Source organism: Platalea leucorodia (genome assembly GCF_965183815.1).
Source record: "Platalea leucorodia genome assembly, chromosome: 4".
Taxonomy (NCBI): Eukaryota; Metazoa; Chordata; class Aves; order Pelecaniformes; family Threskiornithidae; genus Platalea; species Platalea leucorodia.
Window position 1 is genome coordinate 71,481,301 of NC_138826.1, and position 25,429 is coordinate 71,506,729.

General features: G+C 44.2%; 1 protein-coding gene across 3 annotated transcripts in view; it reads left to right on the top strand.

Moving 5' to 3' along the window:
* Window positions 1-25,085, top strand: part of GRAP2 (GRB2 related adaptor protein 2) — a 41,131-nt gene extending 16,046 nt beyond the window's left edge. Inside the window, exons 1-8 of one of the 3 annotated variants that reach the window (XM_082309143.1) lie at window positions 4,799-4,851; window positions 10,046-10,148; window positions 13,183-13,274; window positions 15,624-15,743; window positions 17,643-17,811; window positions 19,447-19,578; window positions 21,753-21,872; window positions 24,096-25,085. In XM_082309143.1, coding sequence (XP_082165269.1) covers window positions 10,071-10,148; window positions 13,183-13,274; window positions 15,624-15,743; window positions 17,643-17,811; window positions 19,447-19,578; window positions 21,753-21,872; window positions 24,096-24,275 — 891 coding nt within the window. In that variant the 5' untranslated portion in view covers window positions 4,799-4,851; window positions 10,046-10,070 and the 3' untranslated portion in view covers window positions 24,276-25,085. Of the gene's footprint in view, window positions 1-4,798; window positions 4,905-10,045; window positions 10,149-13,182; window positions 13,275-15,623; window positions 15,744-17,642; window positions 17,812-19,446; window positions 19,579-21,752; window positions 21,873-24,095 lie in introns of those variants that run through there. The other 2 variants (XM_082309144.1, XM_082309142.1) reach the window with 2 other exon arrangements.
* The last annotated feature ends 344 nt before the right edge of the window (window positions 25,086-25,429 follow it).

The window sequence follows — 25,429 nt, forward strand, 5'->3', positions numbered from 1 at the left end:
TTGTGATCTTGTAATTGCTGTCAAGACGATAATCTGGGATGTCATGAGCATGGCTCAGTGTAATCACCCTACAAATGCAGAAGGTAGAGAACCTAACTGATTAGATACAAAAAGCTGCTAGTGAGACAGTAATAATTCAGTAATCAGGAGTTATGGGGCGGGGAACGCAGAAGAGAAAGTTGGCAGCTTTGGAGGGATTTGAAGAAAATATTAAATATCATCAAGTTCGCCAGTACTTCTTTAGAATAGGAAACTAGAGGATCACAGCAATATATTTCCAAAGAAAAATCTCTCGGAAGTGCAGAGATGCTCATCAGCCGGAACAGTAGGGGGTGTCTTTGGAGATGAATTAGCAGAATGATGGGAAGAATTGCATGAATCAAATAACAAAATAATACTGTTGTTGGGGATTAAAGCCACATCTCCTTGTAATAAATGGTGCTACGTTGATGGTACCAGGCAATTAAAATTATACGCTCTCCTAGTGCATGCGCAACTGTAGAATTAGAGCAGTACTCTTCCAGTTAAAGCTTATTCCTGTAAGAGAAATGGCTTCACACCTTTATTTGAAGTAGTTGTACCACATGTGCAAGCACCGTAGGCTGTAGTCATACCAGCTAAACTGCATGTGGTTTCTGAGGGTGATGGTGACAAGACCAGCAGTAGAATAGCAATAGCTGCACAGCTGATGCTGTTGACTGAGCTGTTTGAAAATTCTAGGACATGATCAAACAGGACCACTGCAGGTGAGCAACAAGGTGCAGAGCTTTCAACACAATCTTTGCTAACAGGAAGCATAGCAAATTGGGACAGAGCTCTGCCCAGATCAGTTCATGGAACTTTGCAGAGAAGCTTTTATAGCACTGCTACTCCTGTGCACTCAGTCCTGAAAAAAATAACTGCCCACTAATGACCTGTCACTGTGGACAGCCTGGGCAGCTGTTTGCAGAAAGCAAAGCGGCAAGAGAGGATGAATTGCTGTGTGTGGAACATATCTGAATGTGGGGACAGGAGTAGATGGAAGATCGGGAAAGACCAGACAGCTTCCATTCATAACATTCAGCTTTATGTGGATTTACAGCCCTGATGCTCCTGAATCCACAGATGCTGAGTTATTACTTACAACAAAATATAGCAATTGTAATCTCCCTTGTTTCCACACTTTGACTTCTGTTTCCCTTGTTGGCAATGTTACTTTCTGGAGGCAAACTAATTAAGAACATGGGGAAGCAGTTTACACTGAGGACAAACAAAACCTAGCCACTTAATCTTTCATATATTATCAACCCAAACAATTCATAGTAGGCAAAATATTTGATTTATATGTTTTATTGGAAATAACCTTTTTTTTCCTTTTCTTTTCTTGACTTTTTTTCTTTTCCCTTTTGTTTTCTTTTCTTTCTGGCTGCTCCCGTGCTTCCCAGATAGTAACTAAAGTGAATAAAATGCCTTGGAAAAAGTTTTTACTCTTGAAAATTCCAACCCAGCAAGAAATTACTAAAATTTTTGTGAGACAGTGTATTCTTAGGCAGTTTTCAGACACGTTTGCAGACACATCTAGTTTTGGTCATTCATCTAAGTGTAAAAGCAGGTGTGTGTTTATCTGCATCAAGCTTTTTAAATACAGGTCTTCCCAGACTATATCATAGCCATGTTTCAGGTATCCCATCTGGATTGTGCCAGTTGTAGATGATGACATAAGAAGTCTGCAGCAGGTAGTTGTGGAATAACCTGTCTGCCTGGGTTGGGCTTTATTCAGTAGTCTAATAGAGATTGGCTAAACCATGGAAGCATAGAGTCTAACAAACCTTCCAGGTTTGTTTCCATTAATTATGGCTGAAGTATCTGTATGTTTCTTCATATTTTTCAACATAGCTGTGATGCATGTGTTCCACATGGTGAAGAGGTTAACATGCTACCATAACTGTGACAGGGGAAGAGTATACAGAAATGGAGAAGACAGAAAAGACAGTTATTTCCTATCCTATCCTATTTCTTGTCCTTTCTCATTGTTGGGGTCTTGCTACTATTGAGCGTTTTGTTTACGGTATAGAAAGCCACATCTTTTACGGCTTGACATTAAATAGATTTAATATTATGATGGAATAGTTCTGGATACCTAACAGGAATCCAGACAGTGTTTTGTGACATTGTCAGGCAGCAAGCATGAGTGACAGCTCACAGCAGCATTCTTGCTGGGGGGCCCATTATATCACATCATGGTAGAAATAGAGAAAATAGGTCGTTTTAATGTGTAACGTAATGTAATCTGTCAGGCCATTCGCAGAGCATGAGAATGAACATAGCTTAAAATCAAGGACACTGTGAGGACTGGTGTCCCACCTGCCTGTACAGAAGTTTATGTCCCTGATGTGTACAGTGATAGCCACATGTAAAACTTTTCACAACGTGACAAGAGCTTGCTGCTCCACTCTTCTTATGGCCCCCTGCTTTCTGCACCTGTATATTTTGTCAGCAAAATATATTGGGGATTATCCTCTTCAGAGGAAATTCTCATTGTTTCTACCCCTCACTGGTTTCAGTGCTTCATAACTTACAGCTTACCTCTGTTATAACTAACAGGTATTCCAGGGAGATTGTTGCTTCCCGAAAGCAGGGGCAGGGGGGGGAGAGACACGACTGCCACTGCCTGCTGCTGGACCGATTGTCAACCGATTGTCTTAGACTAGCACGTTGTGGTGTTTTTTGTGAAGTACCATGGCTCATAAGAAAGGATGAATCGGGTCAGGTTACAGTTCCACACAGCCCATGATGGTGTGCCCAGCAACAGCAGTTTGGGGAAGGAGGGTAAGAACAGGGCAAGTACACGGCAAAGCTTCTTTCATGAGGGCTTCCCAGATCCCGACACTCTTGAGAATGAGCTCCTAGTGCTTATGTTATGAGAAACGATGGATAGAAATTTCCTGTTTGCCTTTTCCATGATTCTCACTATTTTCTACATTGCTTTTGCATTTATCCCTCTGCCAACTTTTTTCCTAGGGTGAACGATCCTAGTCTGTTTAATTTGGTCCTTCCTTGTTCAGAAACTTTCATTCCTTTGGTCATCCTTAATTACTTTCTCTCTACTATTTCTAATGCTACTGTCTCCATTTTTGAGATGGAGGCATGAGAACTAGCTGCCATATTCAAGTTACAAATATTCAAACAGGTGCCTTAGGGATTTGTACAGTGACATGGTGTTGCTTTCTGTTTTGTTCTCTATCGTTTTCCTGACATTTCCTAACCTGCCTTTTTGTCTTCCACTGAGCTGACACTTTGATAGAACTATTCACAGCAACTCAAAGGTATCTTTCCTGAGTGGTAATTGATAATTTTAAGTTCATTGCTATGTTCGTATAGTTACGGTTGTTTATTCCCATGTCCATTACTTCGCAGTCATCAGCACTGAGATTCATCTCACATTTCAACAATATTTTGAAAACCATCTTCAAGTCTTTGTGATCAGATTTAATTTGTATTACCCTGATTTTTTTTTTCATCAGTAAGCTTTGTCACTTCATTTTTTTCCAGATCATTTATGAATGTGTTGAACAGCTCATTCAAGTTGTTTCCTAACTTTTAACCAGTTGTTAATCCTCTATAGGACCTTCCATCTTATTCTTCGAGAGCTTAGGAGGTTTTTTAAGAGTCTTTGGTGAGAGACTTCACCAAAAAGGATTTAGAAATGCAAGTTTTGTATCAAGTGATCACTGATATCCACATGCTCATCAGCTCCTTCAAAGAATTCAATCAGATTTGTACAGTATGACTTCCTTCTACAAAAGCTATGGGAGGGACAATTGCTATTTCATTTCTCTCTTATGCCCAGTAATTCTTTTCTTCATTATTGTTTCTACTAATTTCAGGCATACAGAAGTTAGACCTCGTCATCATGAGTGCATCCCCTCAAAACACTTTTCAAACATTGGCATTGTGTTTGCTGCCTTTTTTCCTAGTATCGAGGCTGCGTTAGGTCTTACATTGTATGCCACAGTTTAATTGCTCATCCTTTGCTATTTCATGTTCAGTTTAAATTTCAGTCAAGATTTCTAAACTATCGAATCCTTGGATTTACTCTTGTTCACTTACTGATTTGTCCTAAAACCTCTTCTTCCAGTTCTTCCGTTTGAGACAGTTCCCCTGGCTCTTCTCTGCAAAGAAAACCCCAGTGCGGGGACCTCCTTACATCCCTACGGAAGATGCATGGATGCAGAGAACTCATTTAGCTTTTGTGCTTCATCCTTATCTTCTTTGAGCACTCTTTTTACATCTCAGTCATCTGTCAGCCCTACAGACAACACTCTGGCAGGCTTCCTGCTTCTGTTGTCTTTGAAAAGAATTTTATTACATGTTTTTATGTCTTCAGCTACTTGTTCCTCAAGATATGCTTTTCAACGGACCTATTATGGTTTCTCATTTAACTTACCAGATCTGTGCTCTTTTCTGTTTTTCTTATTTGGGTAGAACTTGCACTTTTTGGGGGACAGTACCCTCCTTTATTTAGCTGTTAAACCAGCCTGGGCTGAGGCAGCAGCAAAGGGCAGGTCCTTTTGAACTGACACCACCATTTTAAATACGCAGTGCACCAAATATTTCCAACATTAGAGACTGATAATTGCCTGTGCCCCACTCTGTCCTGTGACAGACGCTATTCTGTGCCTCTGCCTCTGTCCCCCATGCCCGCTCCTGACTGTCCTCGTCCAAACACGTGGACTCGTTACTGATGTGGCACACCGTCGCTGCAGGGAGGAGCCTGATGCAGGCTGAGCTCTCCTTCTCTTCCTTCCCTTAGATGGTAACGCGCCTCCTGCTTTCTAGCAAAGTGCCAGAGGAGAGGAGAGCTGCGACAAGGTATGGGGCGAGCGTGGCTCTGAGACTTGAGTCGGGGGAGCTGCGTGGGAAAGGTACTAAGGACGAAAGGGGGGTTTTTGGAAGGAGAGGTAAAATACTGCGCGGTAGGGGAAAAGCTTGGGGATGCCAGTGCCATCTTGTTTATCAGCTTCCACAACAGGGCAGTGCTTTCACAGGACAAATCCCTGTGCCTCAGCCAAATCTGACCAGCTGGAAACTGAGGGAGGAGGTGGGGAAACAGGAGATGCTTCCCCCACCCTAGTCCTCCACACCAACCCTTCCAGCACGTAAATATTCATGATTTATACTCTCACAATATCGTGCGATATTGTACTACTCTTTTTGGGGCTGCTGTTGCACAGGCTTCCCACGGTGCTGCAGAGCTCTACTCTGTCGTGACTGGAAGTAGCACAGAAGACCCAGGTTCCCCAGGGAGATTAAGCACCATCCTAGTCTGGGGCACTTCTTACCAACTGCTGTTGGTTATAGAGTCCTGAAAGTTTGTTTGTTCTGTGAACCCTAGGAGGCTTATTTTGTCTGCACACAGAGGCCCAGCCCTAGTGCTATGCATTTCTCTGGATGGCAGGATAGCCAAGACTTAAATGTGACAGTGCTGAGTGTTTTAGTGACTTGTCCTCCCTTATAAATTTTACCCTCTTATCGCTGACAGTCAGTGGAGCTGCACCGTTAACTCCGTAGCAAGAGGTTTGTGTTTTTGGAACGAAATATTCCCATGCCGCTGGTATGCGGCTTAGCTGGTGAAAACAAAGCTTTTATCTATCACAGCTCTTCTAGATAACGGGTTCCTTCTCCATTGTTTCTGCTGAAATGTCATCTGGAGTTTCTGTACAGATGTTCAGGGTTGAATTCTGTCCTTGGTTGCTCGTCAGTCCGATAGGTTGTTCTTGCAGAGCCAAAGAAAGACACAGTAGCTCACGCTGTGTATCTCAGTGCAAAACCTCTCTGGATGGAGCTGCAGGCTGGAGATGTGCATGCTGCAGGCATAAAAATAAAAACTTTTATTCATATGGCTCCTTTAAGCAGGCACGTTGTTGCAACTATGCCCTCCTTCTGTAATGTTAATATATGTGAGATTGAGCAGGGCTGAGCCTGGGCAGTCCCTGAGTGGTGAAGTCTTCATAGGTAGTGACCTTCCCTGGCATTGTTATTACTGAATTTTGACCCAGCTTGGTGTAGGGTAATGGTGTTAAACTCTTCGGGATGCTGCTGTCAGACTATGTCACTTGCTGACATGATTTAGGCCTTGGCTCTTTTCATCAATAGAGAGATGCTGATGTTCTGGCTCAGGGAATGGCATTCTGCCAAACTAAAATACCTACCTAGTGCTCCCAAAGCCACGCTGCTTTTCACTTCTCCTTTTATGAATCTTCTGCTGCACCGGTTTCACAGAGTTGCAGTAGCCTTATGTCCCTTGGATCCACCTCATTACAATGGGGAACCACAGAGAAAATTCACCTCCATGCAGAGAGCCAGCACAAAACGGAGGGTACTGGTCAACTCGCACTCAGAACTGAAAAATCCTCCTTTGAACATTGCATAGACTTCATGCTAAACTCTGTACAAAGGTGATTTTCACACAGAACATTATGCACAGTCTAAAATTGTCCTTGGTTACTCAAAAGCTTAAAGGAGTTGCACCAGGCAGTTAAAAGCGAAATCTGGCTCTCTGCCTGCAAACTGCAGTGCTGTCCTTTGGGACAAAAGGTGCTTGAGAAATATAAGTTATGACAATAACGAAAAAATTCCTGTCTCTGTGTTGTGGGGTGGTGCTTGAAGTCATGCACATGCAGAGAGGAAAAGAATTGGCCCCTGGCAGGGGAGTTTTCATGAGGGCCCAGCACTGACCCATGCAGAGTGAGGATTCTCGAGTTACAGATGGAGGGAGGAACAGGATCAGAAAAACAGGACTGGTTTGAAGATCAGATGATGAAAACTGGTAGGCTGGAGTTCAAAGACGGGATTATTGGCTAGTGTTGCTTTAGTAGTTGGTGGGGGAAGAGCTTAAGGCCACAGCATTACTGCATTGCTGATTTATCAACACAGCCAACACTGTGTATGGTATTTGAGTCACTTCTAAATCCAGCCGCTGGCACTGAAAAGCACATTTAATCCATGTGTTAGATTGTTTGAAGAGGTATCTGTCTCCTGGTCTCTCCCCGAGGTTGGGATTGCTGAAATTGAAAAGGGGGTGAGAGAGGAGATTTTAACTGGTTCACAAACCATTCTCCGTTTGAGGGGGTCACATCTCCAACAGCATCTTTAACGTTTGGGATATTGAAAAATGAAAGGCTCTCTCCCCTCTTGTGCCCTGCGAAGAGAACCCCCACTGTCTCTTCTGTGACTAAGGGGCAAAAATCAAAGACAGGATTTGTATTTAAACAGTTTATTGTTTTTAAGTGTGGGTTTTTTTTCTCAAGCTGGGATTAATGCTCTGCGCTTAGGAGTTCCAGGATTCATCTGCACTGTTGGCTCCGATCTCTCTGCAACAGCCCAACACTGCAAGATAAAAGACTGAAAAACATCCCTTATTAAAGTAATTCTCCTTTATTCTTTTTCTTCAGTTCTCTTCCATGAAAGAGTATCATTGTTTAACTAGTTCCCTCAATGGTTAATTCCCCTCTGATTTAATACCCGTACGCTCTGTTAGCATGCAAGGGGCTCATGCTGGCTGTGGGAGGTTATAGACTGAAGATCCAAAAATGTCAGTGCAAGAATAGAGGACAGTTCTCAGATCAGGCCTGAGTTGCATCTGCAGAGTTACACCAATTGCCAGAGGGCAAATGTAAGCTATATTTGCAAATCTGCAAAGGGTATCCAAAGTAAGAATTAAAGAGCATTAGTAACCCAACAGAAAGAAAAGAGGGTGAAAATGTTTGGAATAGCTGGAAAGCTGAAGACTGAGAATAAAACACATTGGTAAAACATAGGGTGTTATAGTTCAGTATTGGTAGAAGATCACAACTGAGTTACATACTCCAACCCGCATGGGAGGCCCCAGCACTCAAACAACCCCAATTGCTGTAGGCCGGGTTCATGCTGAACGAGCAGAGCTGTCTGTGGACTGCTAAAAAACTTGCCTTGGTGCTGCATAGCTCACATCGGTCACATGAATACAAATTCACTTATAAGCAGCAAAAAAGAGGGTGCTAACAGAATCCAACAGGAAGCATGTGAAGATCTTTTTATAGTTTGAAATGAGATGTAACAAATCTCCATACTAATCTCCAGTGATGTTACGGCCCCTTTTGTGGATCACTTTATCTGGGCATCTTTAGTCAAGTGCAAAGGGACTCTGCAAGCAGGAAATACACAACTTAGCCAATAAATAACTGCTTTATACAGTGAACACACACAGCAGCTAGCTAGGATTTAATGAAATATTAGGCTAAGCATTAGCATACTCATCACCTGTGTAAAGGCACCCAAAGAGTATTTGCTGGTGAGGCAAACATCAATCAGGAGGGAAGAGTCGGCCTCCATGGTTGCCATCTGCCACCAGCTGGGTCAGGACTGATGGCACTGACAACTCAACTCAGTGACCCCAATGATTCGTGAGGGGTCCTCAGCTAGACTGACTATCGCAACTAAACCTCCTGTGGTTTTGTTTTTTCTCTGAGATTTTGTATCTTTCCATGTTGGTGTTTTTCCTCTTGAATCCCTGGACTACTGCTGGTGCCACCTCAACAGCCCTACCTCTGTCTATAATTTTTGCCCTGCAGACTTTCTCCCAGCTCATTCTCAGCAATTTGAATTGCACTATATCAGAGCTGGGCCCTGGATCCTTCGTACACAGGTAGTTAAATCCCTGGGTTGTCTGTCAAAGGAGGAAGTTTACAGCAGGTATTGCAGAGAAGGAGGGTTACAGTAGCCTGTTGATTTTGAAGTGGCATAATTTTGGAGCTTGCTCAGTATCAGCACCTTATATTTTGGGGATCTTGTCTCAGTTCTAACAGGAGACAAGGTAGCCCCCTAACTAGGGTTGTTCATACGGTTTCTTTCTAGGACTTTCTGGTTAAGAATGTTTTGGATCAGGCAAGTTGGCACTTTTTCTCAAGCCATAAAGTCTGGGTGTGTTTGTGAGAGATGAAGTTAGGTAATGGAACCTGTGGCTTTGGGATCATTGTTCCCAGATGAACCTAGCTCAGTAACCATAAAAATTGCTGTATATATTGGAGCTGTCTGATGGTCTTCACAAGCTGGGCTGCAAGAGCATCTGCCAGCAGTGCAGTTGCTTAATGTGACACTGCCTAGCTATTTCTTGTCTTGCCACTGGCAGCCTCTTGCCACTGGCAGCCTCATGGCTGGGCTGCAGGGTCCATGAGCCAGCCATGGGAAATGAGTAACTCTCTTGATTATAGAAGTGGTCCTGCTGGGGTACATCTGAGTTACGTGAGCAGGAAGTGGTGAAGAAGCAAAGCTCATGTTGCTACTTCCCTTGCCACATCTGCTCTGCTGATGAAAAGCAGGCTTTGGCTTGCAGGTTGTCTGGTACATTTCAGGCTCCTGGGTTACCAACACTGAGGTAGGGTACGTGCATGCCTTAAATTTGTTAGCGCTACAGTTTCACTCTCTGCCTACTCCAAAACAGGGAATACGCCCTTTCTACAAACAGTTTTTCCTAGTTGAAAGTTGTGGTCACCCATGCTAGGCCATCACAGAGAAAAGACTCTTTCAACCTTCAGTATTGTGGCCCCTGTCCAAGAAAAAATTGTATTTAATGCAGGCTGTTCGTTTTGTCTGTAATTTGTCTCACTCTTGACATAGAGAGTAAGTTGCTGCAGAGGGCAAATGCATTCTTCTATTGCATGACACTTGCTTTATTTGGAACTGTGACAGAGTAGTGGTTGGTCTATATAGAAGGTTTTTCCCTGCTATCAGCTTATTTGGGTGATGTGTGCAAACTTCTCCATGAGATTGCTGCAGAGAAAGAGATCTGCTGGAATAAGCATACACAATGGATTGTTTGAACTATTGACTTGAGCTAATTATAGCCTCTTGGCCATGCCATCTCTTCTACCTGCTAATGTCTTTCCATGTCTAGTAACTAATGTCTACCAATGGTTGGTGCATGCTCATCCATGTACAAATCACAGCATTGCCTATAAGCTTTCTAGAGGCTAGACTCAGCAGTCCCAGCAGCTCATAGATGTTGACAAGCATATTCTTCTTCCAGCTTTGCTCTGCCACGAAGACGCAGTATGGAAGCCATTGCCAAGTTTGATTTCAGTGCTTCTGCAGAGGATGAGTTGAGCTTCCAGGCAGGGGATATGCTGAAGGTAAGTGCAGCCCCAGGGTTGACTAGTCAGCATTTCTGAGAGTGCTGGCCGATGTTTCTATTCTCCCATTTGCCTTGACAAAACAGATAAAGACAGAGGTCTATAAACTGGGATACAAATGCAGGATACTCATCTCCCATAGGGCTTGCTATAGGTAAACCAACAATTCACAGGTCGCTTGAGTCTGTGTCCACTTCACTTGATTTTAGGTTTATAAACTATGGATTTAGTTGCCCTACAGTCCTCCAGTAGTCAGCAGGGAAGGACAAGTACCTTTGCTGGGGCAGAGATCCAGTTCTTTGGTAGACAGATTTTGAGGGTCCTGTCTGTTTTCATTGACTACATAGGTAGTCTAGGGTGACTGTGTTTAGGATGACTGTGTCTAAAGGCAGGCAGGATGGGTGTGGTCCAGAGAGATTGCTGTCTTCCTTATTTCCAGCTCTTACGCTGTTTAAAAGATAGTTATCATGCATTATAGAACTTTATATCTAACTTTTCACTGTAAGCAATTACTGTTAGTTGCCGCAGGGGTTTTAGGCAATTGCAAATAGAAGAGCAAAAGTCCAAGAGACAGTCTGTTACATAATGGAAGAGTTTAAGATGTCCTGGGCTAATAATATTATATACACCCTTGCAGGAATTTAGCAGTGAAGTAAGAGTAGAAGTGAAGCAGAAGTAGAGTTGATCATATACAATACAGAGCATGTAAGAGTCTCTTTAAAGTTGATTTGCATGTGTTACGGTAGAACAGTTCTTGTTAACTGAAAAAGTCCCACAGATGAAGTCACACGCTGCTCCACCCTAATTATTTATCCACTTCTCAGCCCCCGGTGCAGCTGTTCTGTTTCAGTTGAAAATGCCTGAGTATAACTCCTCTCTAAGGCTTTAACTCCTCCGCAGTCCAAAGGGATGATGTACAACAATAGGACCTAAACCCTTTGTTCAGACAAAGCTGATGGCATCCAGAACTCATTAAGATCAAATACCATTTTTTTCCAGAGAGCTATGAGAAGATTCTGGAGAAATCACTGCCTCTCTTCAGTGTAGATGGACACTCTCATTCCTAATTCTTCCTTAGGTCAAGAGCAGTCCCCCTGTCCCTACTGTCCTGTGATCTTTACCTGATATCTTCTTCCTCAGGAGACTGTGGTTTCATCAAGTCCCTGGCTGGGGTGATGGTGTTGGCCAGATCACTTTTTCTTCTGTTCCTCAGTTTCCCTTCCTGTAAAATCATTATAAGCTAGACCTTCCTTTCAAAGTATGTTGGAAGCTACTGATGAAAAGTGTCAAATAACACTACACATTGGTATTATTATTAGTTGTCACAGAGACTTCACGACCAGAAAAGTATGACTGCCTCTTGCTTTAACATCCTTGAGGTAAACAAAATAACACCTTAGCTGCCCAAGCCATATTAACAGTAAATTAGCCTGAGTAACATCTCTCTTCTGGCATATGCACACATACATTCATACCCTGTCATGAGCCCCCTCCTGCTGCCTGCACAACCTGCTGGCTGTCTTTTCTGATTTATAAAGGAGATAAGATGAACAGTATTGATGTACAGATTAGAAAACAGGAAACATGAGGCCCTCAACCAGCAGTGACAGGAGGAAATCCACCCTCTCACCCCCCCCCACATCCTTCTCTGAGAGGATGACACACTGAGAGAAACCTGCGAGCCCTGCACCAAGAACCAGCAGGTGGGTTTTTCTGGAAACCTTGCTGCCAACAGAGCAGGGCCTGAGCACGAGCAGGGAGTAGCTATCATCCCCTTTGGTTGGCCACAGCAGCAAAAAAGAGCCTTAATCTGGCACCCAGGGATGGGGGAAGCAGTGACTGTACAAGCAGGGAACCCCACAGCTTTCTATTCCACAACCTTTCTGTATCCAAACGCATAATAAAAGGCCTACGTGGCAGGCAAGGCAATGGACAATCGGCCCCAGAGACAGTAACATCCTGTTGCCAACACCAAGAAGTTAGAATGTGTGTTAGGCTCCCAAAAACATGAGATTGGCTTATAAAACAAGTATTATTATTCTTAACAATAGATTTTAAATTAATTTTTTTCCACATGCTTTCTCCTTTTAAAACTGTCATGGCTCGTGCTTTCAGGCTCCTCTCCAAAACCAGAGAGAACGGAAACACGTTCTATTTCATAAAGCGGAATTCTGTTCCTGGAGTTGGAATGTCAAACAAAACACCACAGACCACAACATTTGCAGTAAAATCACAATGTGGTTGTATCCCTGTCCTCTCTCCTCTAGCTTAGGGCTATATCAAGGGCCATCAGCCAGGGAGCAGTGAATTTGGGCAGTCCCTGGTCAGCAGGGCAATCCCTAAGGACCATTACAGTCAACATTAATGTGAGCACACTTGAAGCTGCTCCAGTGTGTGCTGTGGACTGGCTTCCTGCTATCCTACAATCTCTTAAGTATAATAGTGGCTTTAAAATACTTTTTGCCTCCTCCTTTTATCTACCTTGGCAAAGCTCAGAGCAGCTGAAGACTTAACCCACTAAATAATCTCTTGCGAAATGACATGTGAGAGCACATGGTAACATCTGTGCAGTCATAATGCACACACACACAGATATAGCTGTATATCCATCCCTCCATACCCGTACATGTCAGAGGAGTTTTCACAGATTTTTTTTTTTCCTCCCTTGTGAAACTGAGATGCTCCAGTACCAACTATTAAAAGCAGCACAGAGAACTCCTTAAATACCTATTAAGTCCTTCAGAGCTGAATTTCTCCATGTCACAAACATCAGAGACATGCAGACGGCATCCCCAGCCGCCCGGACAGGCATTCAGATGAAGGGATAAAGTTAACAAGCAATCCCTCCAATTCTACTCAGCCTTCTTTATTGCTTTGAAGTGGTCATCAGCCACTAACCTTGCTGCATGGTGGGTGGGAAGTAGAGCATAGGTGGACTTCTATTCTTACAAGAAATTCTAGGTTTCTGCCAGAATCTCGGTTACTTCTGGCTTTCTCAGGAGACACGTTTATTCCATCAATTTCTCCATTGCAGGTTTTGAGCTCCCAGGAAGAGTGGTACAAGGCTGAGCTCAGAAGTCAAGAGGGCTACGTTCCTAAGAACTTCATTGATTTTCATGTTCCCCCGTAAGTGTCACAGAAACTATGCGCACCACCATTGCACATTTCCACAGAGTGCTGTCAAGAGCGTGTGTGTGTGCGTGCACATAGGAAGACACGACAGAGGAAGCACTGGTTAGAACCTACTACAGTTCAAGACTGGCAAGGATTGCCATGATGCTATATGCATCTGCCAGCACACCTTATTTCTACCCTGAAACATCCTCTGCTCTTCCAGAGCTGAATGGTTCCCAATGCTCTCTGTCACTCCCAAGTGACTCCTTTGTTACTGTTGCTCAGAGGGATGTCACTGGGATGTGGCAGAAACTGCATTTAGAGCTCCTCGGACAGAAGGAGAATAGTCACGATGCGAAGTCTTTGCAACAGACACAGACGCTGAGCACAAAAGGAAGAGCAAGAGATCTCTCTGAAAATGAATTATAAAAATGTAATTCCCCCCTCTCCCCCGACTTTTAAGTACATTAACTCCCCTTTCCCCACCCTGCCATCCGCATTCCCTCCCTCCCGCAAAGTGTGTGTGAGTTTCTCTCGCTACACTAGAGGTCAGTGCAATGCTACGTGAAAAGTGACAGCTGGTGTTACTCATGGATTGACAGAGATGATAGACCAGACATGCCACCCTGCTCCCACACATATGCAGACACACACACACACACACACACACACCCTTCTCCACGCTTCGTGACTGCACACCCAAACATAGATCTGTCAGAAGGCAGGCATACCTTCCTTTCTCTCTTCCCACTGCGTAGATGGCACTGCACTTTCAGAAAGGACTGATAGGTGTTTAAATGCATGTTAAATGTGCTGTCCGGCCCTGTGCCATAAATATGACAAGGCATGGCATTTTTACAACCTTTTCCTTTCAGTTGGCAGAAACGCTCCCTGAAGCCCCTCTAATTCTCCTCTTTTGAAAAAGTGCTGCAGCATTTCAGGAGAGAACAGGCAGAGCATGCACCAAGCGCAGTACTGCTAGCTGCAACACGCTGGCAGGCAAACTGGGAGTGTACATGCCTTTTGTGGGTACAAATAAGTGCCACTGTCCCCTTTGCAGATGGCACTTACTGACCTTTTTGGACATAAGCCAGCCTGCTTGGCTGAGATGAAGGACATTATTAGTTTGCTGTGCAAATATGGGCTTGTACTTTTGGGCCTCAGGGGGATGAGATCTCCCAGTTAGTTGTTCTTGTTCACTCTTTCACAGGGCTGTGGCATCACGCAAGGACACTAGCAGCTTCTTTTTTCACACACATTTTTCTCATGATGCTTTCTCTGTGCAAGAGCTGTGAAGAAATATTTCCACACTGATGCTTTTCTAAGAGTAGCAGGTCTGCACTTTGAAGCCGTTCAGGTCAGATGCTAGAACCAGATGTAAGGAAGAAAGCTGTCTCCTATTTTTGATGGGCTGTTTTTTCCCATATTTTTCTTGTCAAGTAATCATTGAGACCGGTTATCAAAGCTGATTAAAGTCTGATTGCCCTTTGCTAATGATACACAGGTAAACGGTGATGATAGTAAGGAGAAATATGACAAAACTCAGAAGTGGAAGTGACAGAGTTTATGAAACTATCAGTCCTTAATTTTAATGCAATACAGGCAATTAAGCATTACGTAAAAGCACAAGACTGCAGATTGTATCTCTTATTAGCTGTGGACTGGACATATATGAGTGTACATGATTATTTTTTTCTCTATTGAAAAATTCCTATTGACATGGTATTATTTTACTATTTATTGTGACTTTCTCATTATTAGTCCAGTGCCTTATACTATCGCTTGTTATGCCTGGCTAAATTTACATAAGTATGCTTATGTATTCTGTGTTTCTGCTATTTTGTGATATTATAACTCTTGCAGGAACCCGCTTATTAGTACTAAAACTTTCACGGCTTGCTTCTGCTAAAAATTTATGTGTCCCTTGCAATATGTCCATCACAGTCCAGTAATTTTCAATCAGTTTACCAAAAGCAATTTGATGTATATGTCTGAGAATTCTGTGTGCGTGTATATATACATACACATTTGTAATTTAAAATTTCTTTGACTAACACCTTACTGTACTGTGCCTGTAATTACAGTTTCAGCTGAGTGTTGCTTCTTAGCATGCCAAAGCTTACACTGTTCTTTTTGCATCTACGTGCTTTTACTGCTCAGAGAAAATGGTCTGCACCCATCAGAACCCTGTGCCTTAGCATGTACATGGCCACTGGGAGTAGTCATGTGGGCTCCTCTGATCCTTTTGTTTTGTCTTTCCTCCACCCTGCTTATTCGCGTTCTCCGTGCCCTCAACTTTTTTGTTCCTTACCTTAATTCACCTTCCTTATTCATGTCTCCATGATTTTTCCCACTTGACAGCTGGTTTGATGAGAGGATATCCCGCCATGAAGCAGAGAATATCCTCATGAGCAAAGGAGTTGGCTCCTTCATCGTCCGAGCCAGTCAAAACTCTCACGGTGACTTCTCCATCTCTGTCAGGTATCTGCTTCTTACAGCATTTTCCTGCTTCTTTTCCTGTTTAAGGCTGTCCCTAGCCTTTTCTTGACAGGATTCCTAATGTGAAATAGCCTCTTGGGAAGTTTGCATGCTGCCAGTCACTGGCAGTGCTGCTGTGTTGTCAATGAGAATAAATTAGGCATCCGATTCCCAAATGTTTCTGCCTCCTTTCAAGTGACACGGTGAATGCCCCATTCTAAAGCTGCATCCCCTGGTGACCTGCTTCTCTGAAAGAGCTGCAGCAAAGCAGAGTGGTACATGGGACATCTCCCACAGCGCTAACATGTGCCTTCCATTTGTTTTAATTCCCTGACAGCTCTAGTTACTGAATCCAAGAATTCCACTACTACCCATTAAAAGACGACTATTACATTGTTAACTTATTTCCCACAGGTCACTAAACAGCCAGTGGACAGGAATGGCTTTTAGTTGCTTGCAGCCCAGCTGCATTTCAGCAACTTATTGTAGCCCAGCCTTTCTCAGAGTGTTTGCTTCAAAGCAGGGCTTTTAAATGATGGTTGGTTTCCCAATTTTCAGTCAAATGATTGATAACTAGTTTTAAATTAGAGTAGTGGTTAGCAATGTCTTTTCCAAGCAGCATGCACTTTCTGATTCAGGGAGCTCAAAAAGTATCTGGGAGGAATGCAGGAAAACATTCTGGTTACATCTACACCAATAAACACCAATACACTAAGTACTGTCAGGCTCTTTCTCAGCTCCTGAGGTCAAGCAGTGTGGCAGAGCTCAGATCCATATGGCTAAACCCTCTTCAGCCCACAGAACAGCACAGCTGTATTCAAGAAGCTCACTGCTAACAGTTCCTGGTCTGCTCTGTCCCCCTACCATGGCCCAGCACTATCTAAGGGAGGGCTTTTTGGTTTAGACCAAAACCACGCTAACACTTTAACAGCTTGTGTGACTGTAGCACTCCAGGATAGCACTCAGTCCCTGCTTGGTCCCCATTTAGTTTATTTGTGCAGATGTAGCCTCTGAGATGAGTGTTTTGAGTTCCTGGAGTTGCACAGATCAAGGAGGTAGGTACCAAAACCAGATCACATTTGGTGCAAAGAGGAATTGTACAAATCAGACAAGAGGTAAGAGGAGAGGAGTTGCAAGGGGGAAGTGGGGGCAGAAGGTTGAGACTGTTAATTTGGCTTGTAACAGCAACTAATAATTCCTTCTTTTTTTTCTTTTCGGTGGGGAGAATGACCAATAGTAACAATATATATCGATATATATATATATAATGAGATATAGATAGATAGATAGATATCTATATATATAACGATATGTGATAGGCTAACGGTTGGACTTGATAATCTTAAGGGTCTTTTCCAACCTTAACGATTCTATGATTCTATGATATTACACTAGATATTATACAATCACAAAACTCAGTGTATGGCTTCATGTGACTATGTCTGCATGTAGTGGTGATGCCCGTGGTGTGAAAAGGTATAATACATCTCTTATAGTCAATGCAGACTGGATGTTAACAGGAACCTGCAGAGGATAGTGGGTAGACTACAACTGCACCCCTGTCTCCTGTACAAAGTATGGAACAAAGCTATTAGCTATTTGCAGCCCTGAAAGCTCCTCTGGCCTTTATTTCAAAGGAGAGGTTTTAAAACCCTATGCTTTGTTCTGATAGTGCTTTGTGACTGGACAGCCCTGTGGCGCTCCACATTTGTAAGTTGATCAGTCTTTTGAAATACAGAGCCACATCTAGGTCCAGTACACACAAGGACTGCCATTGCTTTACTTCCAGAAGTCTAGATTTGGCCAAGCAAGAAGCTTTGGTACCCTTCTGGAAAAGGCTTTTTCAAAAAAGATAAAAGTGCAATCTGGTTGATGATCTCTTACTTTTCCAATTGGATCCAGGCATGAAGATGATGTGCAACACTTCAAAGTGATGAGGGATTCAAAGGGTAACTATTACTTGTGGACGGAGAAATTCCACTCGCTAAACAAGCTGGTGGACTACTACAAGACAACTTCCATCTCCAGGCAGAAGCAGATCTTCCTGAGGGACAACAGCCGAGAAGAGAAGGTAAACACAAACTATCCTTAGGAGTTTCTCAGTAAGAAACCTTTCTGTGGGAGGAATTCAGCCCATGGAAATGTCTCAGGGCTGGGGGACAGAGAGAGTCTGTCCTTGGAAACCCAGTCACATCACTACACTGGTGGGCCCTGCAATATAGATTTTAATGGATTCAGTGGTATGTACAGTTATATAATTGAGCAGAATTTTCTGATTCTGTTCTGGATAGCAATAGGCAGTGCTGCAAATCTGCATAGAGGTGCTTTGCTAAAGCTGCAATTCTAAGATGCCTTACACATCCAAGAGAAGCAGGACTTACCTTATTGAAACACCTGGATTTTTTAAGGGCGGGTACACAGCTGACTGGTAGGTTGTATCTGAGAAGAATTTGAGTCTGGTTTCCTAGTGTCCTTGAATGCACCTGGAGTGCAGCTGTTATTACAATTGAAAGTTTGTCTGCTCAGAAGAATCGTCCATCTTCTGTTACCGCGTGAACACAGTAAGGAGTGTGGAAGAACTGAGGGCAGAACCTGGAGCAGTGGCTGGTAGGAACTGAAAAGTACTGCTGAGAAGAACATAGCAGATATGGGAACAAGCTGTGCATTCAGGGAAGATATAGTAGATGTTTGAGAAGGCAGGGAAATCCCAGTCCAATGAATGCCTGGTTTTGTGCCAGGGGAACGAGCAAATGATATAGTACAGACTGCTATGCATTGCACACACAGTACTGGGAGTGAACATGCCTGGTCGCTGCAGTAACCAAAGTCCTGCTTTACTGGGAAGCGGATTCTGGTGTTAAATTACCAGGATAGAGGCAAGACAGAACATGACTTGCTCACTGTAGCAGTAGTTTTATAGGCTGCACGTGGGTCATTCTTGCTGGCTCCAAAAGAGACATCATATATTTTTCAGTCTGAAGAAGGGTCTTGTGTTGTTGTCTCCTTCTAGACCACTTATGCAGAGCTTTAAAAATACATTAGTAAGGTATAAAATAGAGGCTATGGGACCTATGAGAGAGAGATCACAGTGAAGAATTGTCTAGGGAAGGAGAAAGGAAGACTGTATGCATGTATATCAGTAAAACAACCTGTTTGGGCTGACTGTGAGCAGGAAGGGAAAGAGAACAGCATTTGCTCCAAGATGCAGACAGGCAAATGAAAGAGCAGGAGTCAAGTTTGCTTTGGCAAACACTCTGTACATTTGTTATGGTGATGGGCTCAGCAGGGTATGTTTAGCACTCATCACAGTGGGGTTTCTGTTCACAATTCAAATTTCTAGATGCTACAGCCATATGATAAAATGACAGTAATATACAGATTTCAGCACGGAGACAAATGAAGTCTAAGGGCAGTACTTCCAAAAGGAGCTTGGCTCCTGTGCCAGTCCTCACATCAGTGGCCACATTTTCAGCCCAGCACCTCCCGTTACTACCCACTCTTCAGATGGGCAATGGCTATGACAAAGATCTAAAATACGGGATTCCTGATTTGTCGTTCTGTTCAGAGGGGCAGGAGCGTTCCTTCAGAAGAGCCTTCAAGGTACAGGGTAGTGGTAGCAATCAGTGTGCAACAATTTCTAAGCTTCGGTCAAGGAAGTGGTGGGAAGCAAAACCTGACCCCACTTTTGTGATTTTATTTCCATCAGGAGAGGCGTGGTGGGAGCCTGGAACGGATGGGCCGGGAAGGATTCCACCTCAGTGGAGCAGCTGGAGAAGACCATTCTTCTATAGCCAAGAGATATGTAGAGCATCCTATGCCCATACTGCAGCAGCAGCAGGTACTTCCAGGAATGAGGGGCTGGGGTGTCCAGGCATGTAAAACATTGACGTTAATTGCTTGGTAGTGAGTGAACAGTCACTTTATTGAAAATCTGCCACCCTGAACCTGCTTTAGGAGGTAGAGTCCATTGGGTCTTCGTATGGGAGTAGCAGCGATGATGATGTCGGCTTGGGGAGCTCTTTTGATGTGTAATAAATATGTGGGGTTTTATTTAGTTCCATGACCTGTGACTGATTGGCAAACCAGCAAAAAATAGAAGTCAGTGTACAGTGGCCCTTTCACTGGGAACCTGGAAGTACTCCTAGGGAGTTTTTGGGGCTCCATCCCAAAAACTGGAAAATAAGGAATGGTGTCAAGTTCTTGCTTTGCTTAGGAAAGGACATAAAGTGTCACCCAGTGAGAGTGCAGAAAAACATTCCCAAATCTTGCACCCCCACATACATATATGGTTTCAGGAATTCCTCTCTAGTCTGTAGGACAAATGAAACCTTGCTGCCTGTTTCTTTTTCTGAGTTATGCTACTGACATTCAGCACCGCAAAACACAACACAGGGATGAGAAATGGCAATGGTAACCCTAGGAGAGTTTGGTTTCCTTCAGAACATTCCTCTTCCTCCTCCTCCCTAATCTGTGCCTTCTCTGCACTCTTTCATCATTTTGCATCCCTTGTGTGAGGTTTCTTTACTCCTTTGCTTACATAGGAACAGAGAGGACAACAGCAGTGCCTGGTGCTATCTTCAGACTTCTTCCTGATTAATTTGGGGGGAAATAGCTTTCCTGGGGTTGGCTCGTGTCTCTAGCTAGAGACAGTGTAGCACCATCCAAGGAGAGGACTTGTCCTGATGAAGGGAAGAAATCCAAAGACATGTGCCTTAAGGCATGAGAGCTCCCATGTAGCAAGGCCAGGGACAATCATGAAATGGCTATTCTCTCATCAGAAAAGCAGTATTGCCTGTCAGGGGACTGCTGATGAAATAACACAGCTTCTGACAAAGCTGAGGGCCTGCACTCTTTGGAGCACAGTCTATGCATGAGTCGCATTCAATACAGAGCAGAAACACTCATAGGAGTGAAGCATCCATGTGGTAAGTCTTGCAGCTGCAAAGCCAGATTGAGTTCACTCTCTGGCAGGGACAGGTGAGGTGTAAATTGTGCTCCAGTCTCAGGCAGCCTCAGCAACCTTTTAGGCTGGCAAAGGTGCACATGAGACCAAGGGAGCTTTTGGAAGAGTAGGTGCAAGAAGGGAAGCAGCAAGAGGGAGAGGACGAAAGCTGTTTACAAGCAACAGCAAGCACAAGCTGTTGTTCTTCCTCCCCTCTGTTGACACAGTCGATCAGACCCTGTGTCACTGAAGTACTGCTGCAACCTGAGCTAACATGATAACAGATTCTGTCACACCGTTATCATAAAAGAAGCTTAGTGCATACACTAAGGGCCTGGAGGGATGAAGACACTCAGCACCTCTCAGCTGTGCAGACAAAAGAGAAATCGCTCCCTAGATGTTGCCTAATTCCTCTCTCCATCTGTCTGGGCTGATTTGTCTTGATATGACTTCAAATGTGTGGTCATATAGCTTCTTTTCTTTGAACCTGATTATGTCTCTTTCCTCTTTGGTTAATTGGGCTACTGGATTCTCAGGCTTGTTCCCTGCCCTTTACAGCATAGAGCAGCCCAAGAAAAAGTGAAGTAGTGAGTCCTCAGGTATAAAGTCAGCTGCGTCAGCATTGCTGCCATTCCACCAGCATATGGGACAGAGGAAGAGCCAGGAGTGGGCAGGACTGGGGCATAATAACTCCAGATTGGCAAAAGTCCCCTTGGCAAACGTGGCTTTTCACCTGTGAGTTAGAACAGCCTGAGGTTTTCTCCAAAAGTCCCAGAGGCCAAAAAAAGCCCCTCTCTGACCACTTTTCCCAGCAGCTGTGGAACACAGCTGAGGACAGTCAACTCTCAACTTCTGAGAAGAAAAATCCAAAATAGAACAGTCTAAGGTGACCTCTTCCATGAGGGGCATTGCTTGCAGGACTGGAGGACAGGGACTATATTGGAAACAGACCTCTAAGAAGATTTACTTGAGGGTTGGACCCTGACTCCCTGGACACCAATGGCTCTTAAAGCCCCTCATTTATACATCTCAGCATATACGTGACTTTTCTCTTGCTCTTTTCTTTCTAGGATAGATATGGTGGGAGTCTGGACAGGAAAGATGGGCTGCATGGACTCAGGGATCACAGCCAAGCAAGTGCAGCAGCTATGCAACGGAGACACACAGACCCACTGCACCAGCAGACACCGGTAGGTGATGTACCTGGAAGGCCCCACCTGCCCGACTCAGTGGGTCCCTTAACAATGGCCAAGCAGTCTGGGCAATGTCACCTGCACAGAAGTTGCACGAGGAATAGTGTATTAAGCCTGTCGGGACATATCTTAGAAGATGTTTCTGAGTCTCAAGTCGCTATCCCAGCCACTTGAATCTGCTTGTGGGGCACTCTGAGGGTAGGACTACAGTGTTATATGAGCATAGTTCTAGGACTGCTCTCAAGGCCAGTCTTAGTTAACACGCAGACAGTAGAAGAGGGAACTTAGCAGGAGCTCAACAAAACAGGGATCTGGGACACTGTGAATGAGCCCAAGTTCACCCTTGGGTTTGGATCAAGTATGGGTCCAGTCCAGCAGAAGACATTTCTGAAAACCTAATGATCTTTCCTACAAGGGCTTCATGTCCACTGATAGAAGGGACTATCAAGTATCTTTGCCACCACAGCCAGGCCTTCCTAAGCACAGTAGCTAGATGTACAGTACTCAATTTTTAAGTCCTATGGACAGTTGCCTCATGATACTGCGCCATGCTACAGTGCTCCTTCAGCCTGGCAATGGACTTGTAGTCACACTCTCTCTTCCACTACTTTTTGCTTCAGTCCTGAGAAGACCTGTCATCACTCAGTTCTACTTGTCTGCACCTGGCACATCCTCACGGACCTACTATGCCATCAAAGTGGGACTCACCTATGTGTCACCCTTATCTGTCAGAGCTTCTTAGCACAGTGGATGTGGGCATGATCCAGATATGTCTCTGCAGACATCTCAGACTGCTCCCCTACCTGGATCCATACCTGGCAGTTGACCTTAAGTAACAACCTGCTCTGCAAATTCCCCCTATGTGAATGCCTGCATGGAGCATGGTGTCTTTCTCTGCCTCAGCCCATGATTCCACTGCCAACTCCAAGGTATTTCTCCATCAGCTCCTAGGAGCGTGACCTAAGGCATGCTCCCCTTCCTTGAGGAAATATACAGCTTAGCCCAGAACAACCAGAGAACAAGGAGAGAAGGGAAGGATAGCAGACCTTTCTCAAATGTGAGAAAAAGAGGACAAATTGGATTAGGAAATTTGGAACAAACTGGGAAACAGGGTCATGTCTTCTTTTGGCAAAATACCCAAATCTTTATTACAATCCAGCTCAAAATACAGTGGCTTTTACCCCTCAGAGGCTGTGGCAATGAATAACAACAGGCCCTTGCCTGCCACACCCCATCAGTGATCTAGAAGCCACAAATCCAATTATAGGAAGGTCTGTATGTCCAGCCAAATAACCAGGAGCCATGTCTAAGTAGGGAATGGAAGATTTAGCAAAAGTTAGTCTGTCTTCAAACAGATCTCTCCATCTCTGCCTGCAAAATACACCTCCATGCCCCGTGGTGTGGGTGCCAACAATTTCCCAGAAAAGAAGCCCATGCTATGTCCTTTAAAATCTGATTTCTGGTCAAAATGGGAGATTGACTGCAAAGTCTCTTACGATGAAGTTCTCATAAGAAAAAAATCTGACCATAGTGCTCATTAAAGTGCAAACCCAAAAATAAACTGATATACCCAAACAGTTCCTAAATCCTTTTCATCTCAGAGGACTGACCTTGGGGAGAGTCCGAAGAAGGTTTAAGACGCTCCTCTATGCCCCAGAAGTGCCTGAAAGATCAAGTATCATTTTTACAATGTTCACTAGACTCGCCTGTGTGCTGGCTCTCCTGATGTATCCCTCATAGTCTCTGCTGGCCAAGGACACGTTTCTGTATCTGTACCAGCACCAGCTCACCTCCCTAGAGCCATTCACCTATAGTGTACAGCCCAACAGGACTTAGGCTGGAGCCTTCTCTGTGCTCCCATAACTGGCTTCAAGCATGGCTACCACGACTGCTCTTACAGAGTGGAGGACAGAGAGCCATGTGAACACTATTTCCTAAGGACCTGCTCTCAGTCTGACTTTTCAACTTATGGTGCAAATACCCATGAATATACTGAGGCTGCTGAGAACCCAAGCACCATCCCTTGGGTGTCCCAGTAAATTGGTCCCTCCTTCCTGGCATCTTGGCCACTTCCTGGTTTAATTGCAAGATGGTCTCAATTTCAGCATTGCTTGTCCTCTCTTAGTGAACATATGTGCTGGGGCATAAGAGCGGTGACAGGAGGATGATCTTTAGGAGTTCTGGCTCATTATTCCCTGCCTGTCTCTATCTCCTTTCCAGCGAACGCTATGGGTCCGTGCCTTGTACGACTTTGATGCTGTGGAGCATGACGAGCTGGGCTTCCGCAGTGGAGACATCTTAGAGGTCCTGGACAGCTCCAACCCATCATGGTGGAAAGGACGTCTGCGTGGGGAACTGGGTCTCTTCCCTGCCAACTACGTCACACCGGTGCCCCTATGAGGGCACAGTATGCCCCAGAGGGCCATATTGGAGCTGCTCTTCTGACATGACAGGGATGGAGAGGGAGTGCATCTTCCCTTGCCCCCAGGACATACGGTGGTTTTGGTTTTGTCTTAATTTATTGGCAATTGATCTTTTGAAATGTTGGTATGAAAGGGAACACTTTGAAGAGGATAGGAATTTTTTCCCTACTTTGTTCTGTGGAAATGCACCTCAGACAAGTCAGGCTTCAGTACTCAGGTAGCCCTACCCCTCCCTTTTGGATCTGGTAGCACTCATAGTTTCTTCAGGCTCCATTTCACCTCTCTTTCAGTGGCAGGAGGAACACCCTGGTGAATTAAATGATCATTGGTAATCCCATTAATCCTTCAGGTAGGGAAGGAAAGTGAGGGAGCCTTAGGTTGAGGTGCAAGGCAACCTTGACTTCTCTAAATAGTTTCTGGCTTACTGCTTACAGTATGGACTGTATGGATGTACCAGATGAAGGGAAAGGATCCTGTAAGCTTTTGTATGAACAAACCAGTGGTGAAGGTATGGGAGGGTGAGAAGCTACTTTCTTCGCTTCTTGTGATAGTCCTGCTCTTCTTTCTGCACCCCATAACAACAACTTGTCCCATTTTCAAGCTGCTCTCTGAGGTACTTACTTCTGTTAGACATCCTGGTTAGAGCAGGCCAGGCCCTTCAGCTATATTAATATCCGCCGGATTGGATAACAAAATATATCCCTCACTGCTTCCTTTTGTAAAAGTGAATTGGGGAGGGGCTGGAGAAAAGAGGTTTTTCTGGTTTGGTGGCAGAAGTTCTTTCCCTGAGAATGTGGGGTGTTCAGGATCACTGTGTACACAACTCTGACTTCCTCGTGGAATGCCTCATCCAACAGATTAAGCTGTTACGTTACAGTATGCAGAGAATAAAGTTGTGGCCATCAAATAGTCTGTTCTCTGTTCCAGTTTCTTTTGGATGAAATAAGGTAAATGAATAGGTTTTCAAATCATTGCTGAGTGAATGCCCAGATGTGATACAAATATACTTCAAATGCACATTAAAAATGATCCAAACCCTGTGAAGGAGACACTGCTGCATAACCACTGCACAGGCAGGTTGATATTAAACAAGCTGCCTGAATTTTTCACAACATGTAGGACCTCGGCAGT